Source organism: Dufourea novaeangliae, unplaced genomic scaffold (genome assembly GCF_001272555.1).
Source record: "Dufourea novaeangliae isolate 0120121106 unplaced genomic scaffold, ASM127255v1 scaffold246, whole genome shotgun sequence".
In the NCBI taxonomy this organism is placed as follows: Eukaryota; Metazoa; Arthropoda; class Insecta; order Hymenoptera; family Halictidae; genus Dufourea; species Dufourea novaeangliae.
In genome coordinates this window covers 1,385,045-1,400,462 of record NW_015374139.1, presented here as the reverse complement: position 1 = coordinate 1,400,462, position 15,418 = coordinate 1,385,045, and the positions used below count along the sequence as shown (strand labels likewise).

Below are 15,418 nucleotides of genomic sequence, written 5' to 3'. Positions count from 1 at the left end.
CGACCGTTTTTATACGTATTACGCATTCTGTGTATTTTTTGTAATTTAAAACCAAATGTAATTCCATTTAAGGAATTGTATATTGAATAGAGTGAACGTCCGTCGGACAGGGGATTTACGACCTAGAGTCGTCTTTTACGAGTTATGGAATCGCGCCTTTTTCTCTTCCTCCCCGGAACGACGGAGTCTACGTAGAATCTTGTTAACGAATCGCAGTAGTGTATTGCTCCGGTTAGAATACACGAAATATTGAAAAAATCAGAGAAAAACACGGCGAAAAAAGAGAGAAAGAGAACGACACGTCTGAAATTCAACAGCAGTATTCTTATTCTCATGTACCTAGTTATACCTTTATAACGTACTTTCGAGGGAGATAGATTAAAGAAAAACGAAATGTTGCTTTTAACGGTCCATGTCGATACAACTTGCGCACAAAATCAAGTTAGTATAATCTTTACTATGGTAAATAGTAGAAAAAGAATAAGTGTAATCGGTGAAATAGTTCAATCGTATATAATTCGACTCCTAGTTCTTGTCAAACTATTTGATTATACGAGCCAAAGTTTACCAATGTTTCACAAATGTTTTGATCCGCATCCTTTGTTTACAAGTTTTTACTTCTTTTACTGGATGGAATATCAGTGTGTTGTGATATTATTTGTGTATTAAATATTGTCGAAGTAGCATCATTTGTAAGAACAAGTTTTATTTTTACAAAACATGTTGATAACAAACATATTTTAATGTGTAGATAGAAAAAGATATATCTTTTTGTAAATTTTTGAAAACTTATTCAGGCATCCAAAAATCTGTTTGTCTTTTTTGATTACATCAGAATGTAGATTAATTGCTTCTGAAACATTGTGTACTCCATCTTGACGAATATTTGAAAACCCTCGTTTAACTGCAAATTTTAATAGAGCACCACACATGAATACAAGAGAATATTATATTAGTGTTTCATGAATGATATGTAGTGACCAATATTTTATGTACATTCTTAGTTGCATTTCCTAATGAATAATCTTATAAGCAATATTCAGATGATTTTTGCCATTTGCTCCATATGACTCGCACCCAGAAGAAGCAAGAATCACTATGGTATAAAAGCATATTAAGTGTAATTTAATTTATTAATACATACATCTATTAATGCTTACTATCTTAATTAATAGTTTAATTTACTCTTTAATAGCGTAGTAGAATGCTTTTATTTAAATAATTAATAGAACTAGTAGAATTCTGTATGTGACGTGAACTAGGCGTGTCGAATCATAAAATTATCGTTTCAGTGTTCATCGTTATCTTTTTCTACTATTTACGTGATGTTTCTCGTTGTGAAAAAAAAATGCGATCGTTTCAACGATTTAGTGGGGAGCTTCTAATCGGATGTAGCAGCTCCTGAGCAACGGGGATGAAGCGGTGTTTTTTAAAATAAATTTACTAATTGCAGATTATTGAAACCGAAACCGAACGAGATACTCGGGAGTACTTGTAAAAGTTAATACCCGGATAGCTCGTTCCTTATAGCGACTTCGTAGGATGTGATAATTACTTCCAACGTAAGTAGTTGCGCAGATCAACACACTGCTTTGTTCTCGATCCTTATTTGTCTTTCTTTGAGCCTTCGTCCTTTGTTCTTTCCTTTTTTTTTTCTTTTTTTTATTTACAGCTTACTTGAACCCTTAACGATCCGTACACGATTCCACCATCACCCTCGGGGCCTTCGAGCTCGAACATACGATTCTTCGTTAAGAATTACAATACATGAGTTTGCTTTTCCGATAAGACGAGGACAGCTGCCCGATAAGGGATGACTACATGTCCATCGTCCACGAAGCTAACATTTTTGGGCACCGCTGCTTTCCATTTCTATTCTCCTTGTTGTAGTGCAATCAAAGAGCAGACCTGGGCGTAGTATATAAAGTAATTATAGTATTGGACGATTTTTTAAACACATTGTTACTTAGGTATATTGTAAGAAATGTAACAGGAACAGGAGAATGTTGTGCAAAACTAAAACACATTACTTTAAAATGATCGTTTCAAATGAAATAACGGATGATATGAAATTCTAATAATTTTTACTATTGAATAATTTCAGTGGATACTAAATAAGAAAATAATTTAGAACCAACGATTTTGTCCAATCAAGTAACAACTGTTTTACCAGGTACATGGCCTTTGAAACACTATAAGAATATTGTACGATTAACAATTCAAATATAGTTCTATTCATACATTGCCCAGGTCTGTGTCGAACTTGTAGTGAATGACTTGCCCCTCGAAGAAAAATATTCGAAACGTATTTTCGAGAGTTAGTGCAAATAGGTATAGTTTACCGGAATGATTTTCATTAACGAATTTTTTACCACGTATTTATTTCTTATGATAGAAGCGATATTTTATCATAAGAATTATATTCTACAATTGTACAATTCATAGACAGTAAGATTTCGTCCTATTGTTTTAGAATTTTCGAGAAAGCAATATTTATGTAATATTTTCAATTTGTATATGTGTATTTACTGTCGATTGTAATTATAGATTCTTCCGAGCGTGCAACGTACATTTTGCTTGCAGATGGAAAAGAAGTATAATTGAAACTTGTTTTCTTTTTAATTATTCGGTAAGGAGAACCGAAAAAGTACAATTAAAAATATTTAATTGTTCATTGAAATGCATTTCCATAATTGACACATTTCGTGTCACGTGACATGTAGTGTCTGCTAAACAGAATATGAATTAACTGGAAAAAAATTTAGTCTTAAAAGAAATTTTGAAAATGGAATGTTCTTATAATATATTATTAACAAATTGTGTAGACTTTGTAGAGTTTTAGTTTGTGTGCACTATACGAAACACAATAGAAGGTTTAACGGTCAGTAATATGAATTTACACAAATATCCGCAGTCGAATTGATTAATGATTTAGCAATTTTTTTTTTCGGTTTGTACAGATCAATCGGAATCTCGAAATTTCAAAACGACACGGAAAAACACATTAAGTTGGACTTCTCGGTACAAGTATTAAATGTCGATCAGAATAGGGTGGAACGTTAAGGGTTGAACGTTTGAACGAACGTGTCCACAGTATTCATTTTCACTTTGGCCTTAATTTTGTGTCTGTACACACTTACCGTTTCGTCACGAACGATTGGCAAGAATCCGTGTCACCGTCGAGGAATGCCACCGAAACGAGTCGCACCGATCTCACGAGAGACACTTTTAACACGGGGAAGTGAATTTTTCCAGTTTCCGTGCACGTACGTCAACGAAAAAGCAGCATGAATGTACATACTCTTTCGCGAAACTGTGGACCCCTTTACTAATGGAAATTTCGAAAAAGAACCAACTGTTTCAACGAGGAGTGTAAATCCCGGAAAACCGGAATTTACATCAAGGCAACGCTTACTGGCACCAGCTCAATTATGCGTGACCAAGAGGCGACTCGACAGATTGTTGCACATAAAGCGACTGAATTTCATTGATCGGTACAATTTAATTACATTTATAATTTCTATCGCTTCGGACTGTGTATACCCATGTACACCGTGTACACCGTGTGTACCGTGTGCACCGTGTGCACCGTGTGCACCGTGTGCACCGTGTGCACCGTGTATACCGTGTATACCGTGTACACATAGGAATAGGTTTAATATAAAATTGGTAAAAATCATCGCTTTATCCTTAACTTACAGAAACAATGTAATTCCTTAGTGTTATAAAGTAACCTTTAAAACCGTGGAACTTGCACAAGTGTTCGTAGTCTAATTGTGACATATTATAATAATGACGAATAAAGCTAATCTTTAACTAATATACATACATATATGAGACAATGTCTGTATTGTAATAACAAGATTTAGTTCTAAAAGATTAATAGGTACCCTATCATTCGTAAGTATTGGGACACCTGGTCTGTATATGAGGAAAATGTAATGTCTCATCAAAATTCCATACATTGGGCCACTTTTGTATCTTTATATTAGCATAAGCGTTGTCCATCGATCTTTAATATCCCCTAAACAATATTCACTCTAGATTCTCAACAATTTCATAATACCTTATTCCATTTGCTTCATATTCAGTGTCCTGATGTTTGTGATTTGGACATGGGGTGTCTGTATAATCATGTGAACAAGACTTGTGAACTGGAACGAGCGTATACATAAAGTGTGTCACGAAAAAATTCCGTCGCTTCACGGGCAACTGTCTGACAGTTTCTAATCTTTTCTTATTGTTCCGTCTCTAATTACGAGGAGTGACACGATAATGTCGATACTGCCCGATATCATTCGCAACTGGAATAAGTGCAATAATTACCTTTCTTTCGTCATGTCTGCGTGTAATTATATATGCATTTAACGCGGTCTATTGTATTCGATTGACGGTATTTAATTTAGTTTAACGAACGAACGGTTACATTTAACTCGAAGAACATCGAAGGTGCAGTTTTGCGTGTAGAGAGCTCTTCTCCGCTAAGAGACTCATAATATGCGCGTACACGTCAGAATTTCTTGTTTAAAACAAAAGTAGATGTCGTGGAAAAATGCATTCACGATCCCTTGGTAAATCGTTGATGAAGGCTTTTCTTTAATACGCGTTCCACGTTTCATCGGTTCTCACGAAGAACGATCAAAGCGAATGCGTGGAAAAACGATCTCGCTGGTCCATTGATGCGGATCAACCGATCCGTTGAAATCTCGAGTATTTCCGAGTTTTGTGATAAAAGAGATTTCGTTCGAATGACCATGTCCTCCGGGACACAAGGTTTTCCCTATTTTTTCCAATATTGTACGTCACAAATTGTCCGACTTTGTTGTACTTAATCGTGATCATTCCAAAACTGCAGTGTCAGTCAATATTCATCGGAATGGCAAATAACTTCTGAAGGGACGTTTAAGAAATTCTTATTCAATTGATTGTGGTCATCTTCGTGCTTGATTGCTCTTTAGCAAATTTACCATCATTTGCTGCATGAGTAATCATTAGACTGTGCATATCGTGCAGATTTATAATTTCATGGACGAATTTAAAGAAACTGAAATTGTATAAAATTTCCTTTTCTCTATTCAATTGTTCAGCAGATTAAACGCGTAAATTGTAAAAAGATTTTAAATAATGGACCATAAATACTTTATCTTCCATATATTGGCTATATGTATGTATGTATATACGCTCATACACGCGCACACACATACACACACACACACACACACTCGTGCATATATATATATATATATATATATATGTGTAGAATCCTCAAAATTAATGTATTCGTAGATAGAAAAACACGTTTTCGGCACATTCATCTCTTATAATATGTATATTGAACAGGTCAGTCGAAACGCTGAATTATATCGCGAAGACATACGGAATTTTTTTTTCTGATAGCACGAAAGTGTGGCGAATGATGAGTATATGTCGTGTTACATTGTTTGTCCCTTTCCACGCATTTTTTATTTTAAGAAACAACCGCGAAACTCCTAGCGGCAGTTCGATTCAGAAGGCTTCACGAAGCAACGACGGTATCTGAAATCGGGCATGGGCATAAATTATTTACAATATTATACAAATGCTACGTTGATTACATTTTAAAAACGATCCGGTAAAAGGAATTTCATTTTAAAATGAAAACAGGGTGATATTATCACAGAATGATTTTTCCATGAAGTTTTTGAATTTTCACTGTGTAACGTAAAATTCTCATAAATATGCAGATGAAGGTGGTCACTGTTTGCATCGCAGAATTGCAACCTTACAAGAAAATAATCAATTTCTTCGATACAGTTAATTAATGTCCAAGTCTGATACGATCATTTCGATGCCTTCTTATTCGATGTAAACAATTTTGCGATATTTAGTACATTGTCAGAGCAAGCATACAAAATTTGTTAGTGATTTCTGATCGTTGTATACTTACAAGACTTTTCGTCGAATAGTACGCACACTGTGGACAATGATATGAATTTGTCATGAACATTGTGGGGAATATTATAATATCAGGAGTAAATAAATTCTTATTGACTTTTAAGAAATTTTTCTTCTCCCCTTCGTATGGTAAAAAGAGAGTCATGCACAACTGATACGTGTTAATATTTTTTAAATGATATGTATATGTGTATACATACATATACATATGCATCGAATAATTCGCGATTTTATGGTTACAAAGAACACGTTACTTGAGGCATTTGATACGTTTTATGTGTAGAATTATTTCGAAGATATCATATCGCCATCGCGATGTTTCTTTATCACATTTCTTATGCGTGGTAAGGGGAAGAATTAATAGACGCCTATCATCTCAGGTAATATATATAAATGGATAGAAAGACATGTTAAGATGAATACACTTATTACAAGTAATTTGCAAATATCGATACTCAAGGTCATCCCAAAGTCACAGCACACTGCGTCTTTAAGTTCGTACAAGGAATTAAAGATGCCTTTTAGGTCCTGTTATTATTACTATTTACCTAATTAAACAAACAATAGCAATGTCTAAATCTAAGTTAATCGTAAAATTTTCATTGAACGTTTATCTTATGTATATTATTATTTAAGAGAATGAACTCTAATACTCTGTTTTCGTTTGTTTTGATTCTCGTAAGAACGTGTAACGTGTATCATAAACAATTAAATAAAAAAATGTTCCCATTTAACGGAAAGATTATACTCTCATCTGCTCTTAAGTACACATTAAAATCCCCTCGTAATCTTCGTTCAATTATTTTCTCTACAAATATTATCTTTTACTCGTAACATCTGGTGACTCACACGTTTACATTTTTGTTGGGTGACTACATAGTATAATGTACTTGAAAATACTTGAAAAATACAATTGTTTCGATATATTCGATAATATTTATAATTAGATTGTATATTTTATGCAATAATTTACACTTTTCTAAATCGCATTAAGAAATTACCTCTGTGTAGACTTATTCTTAAAATTTGAATTCGTTTGAATATCTAAAAATACAGAAAAACAATTGTTTTTCACGTCTATACAAAGGTGCGAATCCGTATATGTGAGCATTTTGTGACAGGTAAGAAATACAGCGTAAAACAAAGCATTCGTGATATTTACTTTATTTTTATGGTTCCTTTATGTCCCATTGGAGCCTCGCCGTAGTCCACAAAGAAGTGTAATCCCGCTTATAGACTTAACAATCTCGGAGAATTGAAGAAAGAAGTAAGAAGAACGAAAGAAAGCTGAGCAATGGGGGAAACGAGAGAATCGAAAGCAAAGACAAAAGTAAAGAACGGAAGACTATCGAGTGATTCGGGGGGAGTTTGCGCCCATGGGCGGCGCAAGTCGCGACAGGTAGTTTTCCAAATGGAGTCTATCGGCCAGAGAGTGGAAAAAAGTAATCCGTGAAAAGGGGTTCGTTGTTACGCCGGTCTGGCGACGGTGTTGCCAGTTCTATATGAATGAGAAGCACGCAGATAGCCGGGTTGGTCCAGGACCGAAGCTACAATGCTGTGGTGCCCATATATGATTGACAAAAAAATGTTGGAAATTCGACGATTCAACATAAACTCTGAATACAGAACCCGCGATAGCACGCTAGCAATTAGTTACTTATAATCGTACGATATACAGTACCGAAATACCCAAGATAATGCCACTTCTACCGCACGCAATTCTCTCGTATTAAAATATTGTCTATAATAAAAATGTATTATAAATAACAAGATCGCGCATAATATCAAAGGATTATTTGATAGTTGATCAACAGCTTCTAAATAGACACATAGTTGCGAGTTTGGTCTGCCTTCTTGAAGTGGCAGTGGCGGAGGCGGCGGCGGCGGCGTTGCCAGACGAGACGGCTACGAAGGACCCTGTTTATGGGGGTTCACGGTGGAAAGAGAAGGGTGCGGGGGACCTAGAAGAGAACACGGAGGAGAGAAGGAGAAATGGAACTGAAATGGACAGAGGGAACGAGAGAAAAGGAGCCGCACGCGGACCGGCCAGGGGTGGCGGACCAATTAAATATGGCGGCAGCAGTGGGGTGTGGCGCTCGCGCATGCGCAGCGCAGCTTTCCAGCTGGTGGGACAAGAGCCGCGCGGACAGAACGGGGCAGCGACGAGAAGGAACCGGCCGGCGAGCAGAGGGATCGACGAGTACCCGGCGTACGTTTGTGTGGTGCGCGCTGTCTTTGAGATAAGTCTTGCCTAGTGTTGCTCGAGAAAAGTTATCCCCCTCGACGTTTGTTCGTTCGCTCGTTCACACGCACGCACGAGAAAGCGTTCTTGTTTTTTTTTTGATCGAGAGACCGGTCGAGAGGACTGTACGGAGGAGTAGTAAAGCCAAGATGACGATGGCAACGGAAACAGAGAATACCGGGCCGGAGAGCAAAGAAATTAAGGACGTGAAGGAGATGAAAGAGGCGTTGAAGGACGAAATGCCGCCGGACAATAAGCAGGTGGAGAAGGAAGAAAGTGGAAAAAAGGAGGAGTCCGCTGACGCCGCGGCCACCGCTGCATCGCCGGCACCCACCAAGGCTATTAGCGTGCATAAGACCAACTACGAGAAGGACATTGTTTATCTGTATCAGTTCTCCCGAACGCCGCTTTTGCCCTCTGTTTCACCGTATTGTCTCAAGGTGGAGACGTGGTTGCGACTCAACGGCGTCAAATACGAGGTAAGTGTTCGTATTTTATTCCATCCTCGGGGACATACCGAAGACGCGAGGCGTTCAGAATATTCGAATACGTTTACGTTAAAGGGAACAACGTAAATGATCGATGAGTACAATACTCCCCGAGATTGTACTTTCAGCGTCGCGTTTCTTCCGGGTAACCAAGAACCGCGTACCCTTTGACTTTCTACATTGTAACCGGTCGAATTAAATTTCAGTTCTCGCCCGTTATGCTAAGAATTCGGCATATACAATTACACCGAGACTTTTAATCGGATATTATTCGAAGAAAGATACAGAAGGTGAATCTTTTGCTGATTATTTCAAAATGGCGACTTCTTGTCAACCTTTGTGTTCCGAGCAATGTTTACACGCATTTCTTTCGCAGTTTCGAAATACATTTTCGGTACATTTAACACTATTGCACGCTCGTTTTGATCATAGATTCGATTTATGAAAGTATCGATTGTTCGTTTTCACACGATGAACGATTTTCATCTGTTCAAATATACTATTCGGTTCAATATCGATTTCTGTGTATCTAATAGTCCGTTGTAGCTATTTGTACGGTTTTGAATTCTGACTGTTCGAAATGCATGCGTGTTGTGTCAGTTTTCGTTATTTATTGGGGGGGGGGGGGTATACGGCACGATTCGCGATGCATTATGATATCGCGCATATCACGTTACGATACGTTTGTATCGCCGTTGTACCCAGTAGTAGTCGGTGCCCTGCCTTGAATTTCAGACGCAAATATTTATAGAAACGTAGTGTTTACATCCGGAGTATTAGACGAGTGGCGATATACATACGTATACACATACCTACGCTCTTTCGAGTGTCTTTTAAGTTTCAAACGCATAATCACGCGACGCAAACAGCAAAACATACAAGGAATCTCAATCCGTTATGCGACATGCGTAAATACAATAATGATATAGTAACATCAAACTTGTTACTATTCCTTCCAGTTTATCTGATTTACATAAGCTATTTTACACGTACTCCAATGAATTGAGAAAGAGCATTTTTTTTTTTTACAGTAGGTACCTTGCTTTTAAGAGTAGTGTCTCTGTCAGTATGAATCATGGTCCATATTAAGTCGATTTTATTAATTCTTAACGGTACCAACATGGCCGCTCGAAATCTACACACTTTATAGGTTAACAAAACCATCAAGCAAGATCGTACATATATGACATACATGCTTTATATCGTTTTGTTAACTCCCACCGCTCGCAATGTCAAGTAATAATTAGCTACCAGTCGTGTACGATTTCTCTTAGTTTGCCATCGTAAAATTTTACATCCGGCCGGGGAACGCGAGTGCGTGAAAGAGAGGAGCCGGGATGACGGTACACGCGATCGAAAAGCATGAAAATATATTTTCTCGCGAAAGAGGTGAAAGGCCCGGCGGCGGCGGCGGCGGCATGCATTCCTACGGACTTTTAAAACGGGTTTCCAGTGGTGCGTGTCTCGCGCGTGGGGAGCGAGCAAGGGTAGCCTATTGGAAGGCTTCCAAGTTGAACAGAGCAAAATGCCCTCGTAAGCCTTGATCCTGCGCGTTCTGTTTTTGGGGGGATGTGAAAGGAAGGACACACGCGCGCGCGTGTGTGTGTGTGTATAGACCCCCGTAAGCCTCAGGCATACACCGTTCGCTCGACGGGATTCACGCGCCAGCCGAGAGTTGGCGTTCTCTTAAAGCTGCGGTCACAACACCAGCGGTTTATGTATACGTACGGTTCCCATCAGAATAAATGCTCTGCAAAGTCAGCAGACGCTTGAACGATATTATGAGCTTGGTCACGTAGAGTATAAAGTAACATCCTTCTGCGACACAAATTGAAAGGCCACATACATATAAAATTGTTAATATTTTTGTTTCATTATTTCTTATTTATTAAGTCTTTACTATATTGAACGTAACACAAATAAATTTAGAACTGTAATATAGGTTAGATTACGATTAATTTAACCTAACACTATATAACGTAAGTGTATTGTAAATACTTGTGATGTTACACTGTCTATTTACAGTTGTAAATCTATTTGTGTTACGTTCAATATAATAAAGACGTAATAAACAAGATATAATAAAGAAAATATGAACATATCGATTAGCTACTTTTTTCGTAATAGTAATTTTTCCTGCAAACATTGTACTCTTTATCGTTGCATATTTTTTTATTCGTCCCAATATAACAGAATCGTTATGTGTACATACAATTCTTGACCAATTTTGTCCCCGTATAAACGGTTTAACATTCCGTCCTTGACACTTTCGTGTTTCGTACCGGAAATCAATCTGATATCGAGAAAGTATATGTATATCCGGACATGTATGATTTCTATACATACTAAGAAGTACAATACATACCTCATTTAGTATGAGATAAATATTTAAAGTGTTGGATAAAGTACTTTTATATAAAAATGAACAAGGAAGGACAGAAATGTGGCGTCTTTAGTGATTTTTATTGCCTCAGTGAGTGGATACGTTCTATATACTCACTGGCTAATTTGTAAATGTGTAAATATATAGCGTTTCGTGGGACAAGGGTAAAAAGAGCGTTAGTTTGAAATATAACGGTTGTTTACACCCGCCGGTTCTCGAACACGCCTCATGTGGTCGCGGCTTAAGCCCATGTGCTCGGGCTGTACGCTGTACGCTGTACGTTGCTACGGAGAAACAATGCGCGTCCAATCGATATATCGTGACAGAAACGAACGCGCTCAAACGGATAATTTTTCTCCCATCAAAGAAATCTGTGTTCGTCTCGTCGCACGTCGTATTTTTTACATAGTAGCGCGGCACAACTCAGTAGTGTAATAGTTACTACAGTAGGTGTAAATAGTTTGCACTCTGTTGCTATAGAAAGGGGAACGGCGAATCTTAGATATCGAAACGAATAAAAAATGAAGACATTATGTGGAAACTAAATGGTATAAACTATAAAGTGTTTATTGATGCTAATATCCTTCATTAGATAATAGACATAATTGGGTATCGAGTTTACCATTGACAGACAACCGGACGAATCGTTTCCTGTCCCCCTAATGGCTATAAATACACGTTAGTCGGAACGAATGGAATTCGGGGGCGGTACGGTGGTCGTGTCGCCACTTTTGAAATATTTTCGGGAAGCTCTCGAAGTATACATATAACATATAACTGCGTCCACGAGGTAGTAGTGGCGTTTCTTTTTCATCTGGGACCGCCTTCTCTGGCGTTGGGGGTCCTCCTTCACCGACATCTGTTGAACATAACTGTTCCTGTCCCTCCAGACAGGGGAACCGAGAGATAATATTTGTAGAGAGGGTTCGAAAAGCAGATTTCGGGTGTCTGATACATGTATTTTCTGCGTAATTTTCACCGTCGATTCTTGTTTCCACGTCCACGATAACATCGACAGAGTTATGGCGTCCAGATGTCGCCCGTCAAAATCCGCAGATAGCGATCTAACCTCTAAAAAATGCGTCGTTCGACCTTTGATGATTTTTTTTTAAGCATTTTAGACGAAAACACGATGGATTGTCGAACGAACTTTTCGGAAATTCCGGGCGTGTATGCTCGTTCCTCGGCTATTTTTAGACATGCCACGGGGACAATTGCACTTTATGTAATTTATCTGTCGCGATTGTTGAGTGTTACCGACGCCTCCACTTCCGGTACCCGCTTCTGGATTCCCCCGTTCGTAACTGCGGGAGCCACATGCACCGGGAACGACTGACGAAACAGTGTATGTAATGTATGTACAATACATATACGTGTGATCTGTGTTTCGTTGTATTTTACAGAGTCTTATATAGAGTATAGAATGTATACAATCCGTAGTCTATTTATGATCAATGGAAAATTTGCAAAGTAAAAGGTATAATGGAATCGAATAAATCTTTCTTCGATAAGAGTACACATACTTACGAGTAGGAATGTATTTTTTGTCTAAATCGATTTATACGAATCAATCTATATAAGTACGTACAATATGTATGTACATTAATCGTGTGAAAACGTGTTAGAAACGGCGATGAGAATTGAACTCGATAATATGGCGTCGATAGTTATCGAATCGAGAAATACTTGGAGAGGAACACAGTAAGCAAACTGTACTTACAGAGAAACGTTGTCCCGTTTAGATACCTATTTTCCAGTCGCTCATGGAAGAGTACATCGCGTGTCGTATCCTTTCTCTGTGTATCAGTAGAACATCGTACGTCGGGGCCGGGTCTACAGGATGGAACAGTTGAAAAATCTTACAGCGGAATCGAACCCGAACCGATTATACAGATTGTATTCCCATACGAAGAATCGTGGTAACCGTTTCGTAATGAGCGCTCGGTCGTTCCAATCGCAAACCGGCGGAACCGTAACAAAAGAGGTCACAGGTAATACGGAGGAAGTTCCTATTGAACTAATCATTACCAAGATAGGTATAAATAACGCCGCGGAGTGGCCCGAATCAATTGGCCCAACTTGGCCAATTTCGCCACGGTGTACAAAACGGTGGTGCGTATGTTTTCTAAGAAAGGCTTTCTATCGTTTCGCATCCGAAAACTTTCCGGTACTTCGATCCATTCGTATCTCATACTTGAAAATGATCTTCAGAATATATATATCTGTACACTTGTGCTTTATCTAGATACCAAGAAGTATACTACTGACCGTACATCTCATTTAGATAAAAACGATATCATGGTAGCAATATGGCGTCTTTGGTAAATTTTATTACCTCGAGTGATTAAATAATAATTTGATGGTGTCGACAGTATTTATGGTAATTGAATTATAGATTTTGTGGAAGCAAGATTTCCTCTGTTTCATATAACCAGTCATCGCGCTTGGTAATTTTTTTAATATCGTTTCGTATTATTCGTTAGAATGAGTTTCCAACGTCTGAATATTCTGATGGCGTTGAGAAGCGTTAATTTTTTCTCGGACCTAATTCGGAGTCCTTGAAACGATGCATAGCTCGCATACCATCACGGAACAAACAGGAAGACGAAAGGTGTAAAAGGCGTCGATTCTCGCACTCGCTGGGACCATTGTAACACGTGAATATGTGGGTTATGAAAAATTCTAAAACCAAGAAAATTCTCCGTTTCGTATCTGCTTCTCACGCTTTCTTGGCAGAACGCCGCGCGCGATTTTCGGCGCGAAAGTTGTCGGGGCCGCGGGAACGGGAGAAATTGTGTTGATTTATCAAATGATTCCGTCGTATTCATGGCGGTATTTTTAAAGAAAATCGGGAACTGTTGGATTCTTTCTTATACAGAGTGTCCCAGTTAGATCGACCCATCGGAATATCTCCGAAATTATTCACGATACTAAAAAATGTTTTAGACTTTAGACAAAAGTTAAATGGTATCAGGGAGGCACGCTTTCCGATGTAACTATTTTCTATACAGTCGCGTAGAGGTCATATGAAGGTCACCTTTGTTCTTCAAAATTAAATCGTATATTTTTTAATGCACTACTTGATGCTACTCGTTATTCCCGATATAAAGTACTAAGTTATTTATGGCCGATTAGTTTATTCAAAAATATACGATTCCATCTAAGAAAAAAAAGTTGAGTTTTATTTGACCTCTATGCGTTCATATATAAAAAAGTTACATTAGAAGCCCCTTGATACCATTTAACTTTTGCCTCAAACATTTTTTAATATCGTCAACAGTTTCGAATCTGTGTGTATATCGAAACACTCACAGTCTACTCACGATTCGTTCAGTTTTTAATCTATCGCGTTCTTTGCAAATGAATTTCTTCTCAACTCGTACCATCTAGATATTTGTAAACCCCAAAATCCTTCACTAAGATATGTTGTCCACGCATGAAATGTTTGCAGGTTCGGTTGTCGGGGATTGCTCGAGATTTCATAGCATACAGTTCTACTGAAAAATCGAAATATTGAAAGTCAATATGTAGTCAACGGTGTTTTGCGGTGAACGAATCGAATGAAGGGCAGCTGGGCCGTAGCTCTCTGTACGTATGGTGTACGTGACGCACACGCGCGTCATGTGCCCCGGGACACAATCGATTGTTTCCGACGTTTCACCAGCACACTAAACTCGTTTCCGGTCCGATTAACCCGCGACCAGGCATCCAGCGATACATACTGATCGTAAGCGTGAAAAGTCGGTTACGAAAGCGATACATTATAATTGCATCGTGCGCTGCGCGCGCGAACACGGATTGTGACGGGTGTATACATGTACGTACACGGTTGAGCATGGGTTCGGGGGGAGGGAGGACGGTAACGGAAATTGTATTTGTGCTTTTCATAAGTATTATACTTTCATGACGGCGTAGTAATGAGAGAAAACAGATCTCGTTGCAGAAAACGCTGGTAAATTTGATCGAGGTCGCACGTCTCTCTCTCTCTCTCTCCTTCCCCTATGCACGCATACCCAATAACATTGTACACTTGCGTTGAAAATTGAATCAACCAGGAACCTAACACTAATTAAAAGTTAGTACAATATGCAAGTACAGTTTATGCGTTATATATCATACACAAGGTGTCCCATTTTGAAGCAATGCACTAAGGTATCATTTGGACTACAATTTGTGATACTAAATAATGCATCAAATGAAAGATTAACCCGTTTGATAAACAGAAATTGTACAGTGAATACAATACATATCCGCATTCGGGCAGTTTTTAAAAGAAATTCTGTAGATCACCAAGTTTGTAGGTTATAAAAACTTCGATTAACTTATTATTCTCTTTAAAGAATTACAACGATCAGCGAATATATTCGATAA

General features: G+C 38.2%; 1 protein-coding gene across 2 annotated transcripts in view; it reads left to right on the top strand.

Annotated features, from left to right (window-relative positions):
- Positions 1-8,099: 8,099 nt before the first annotated feature.
- LOC107191347 (failed axon connections) overlaps positions 8,100-15,418 on the top strand; it is a 31,566-nt gene continuing 24,247 nt past the window's right edge. For both annotated transcript variants that reach the window (XM_015580366.1, XM_015580365.1), the window contains exon 1: positions 8,100-8,655. In XM_015580366.1, coding sequence (XP_015435852.1) covers positions 8,326-8,655 — 330 coding nt within the window. In that variant the 5' untranslated portion in view covers positions 8,100-8,325. The remainder of the gene's footprint in view (positions 8,656-15,418) is intronic.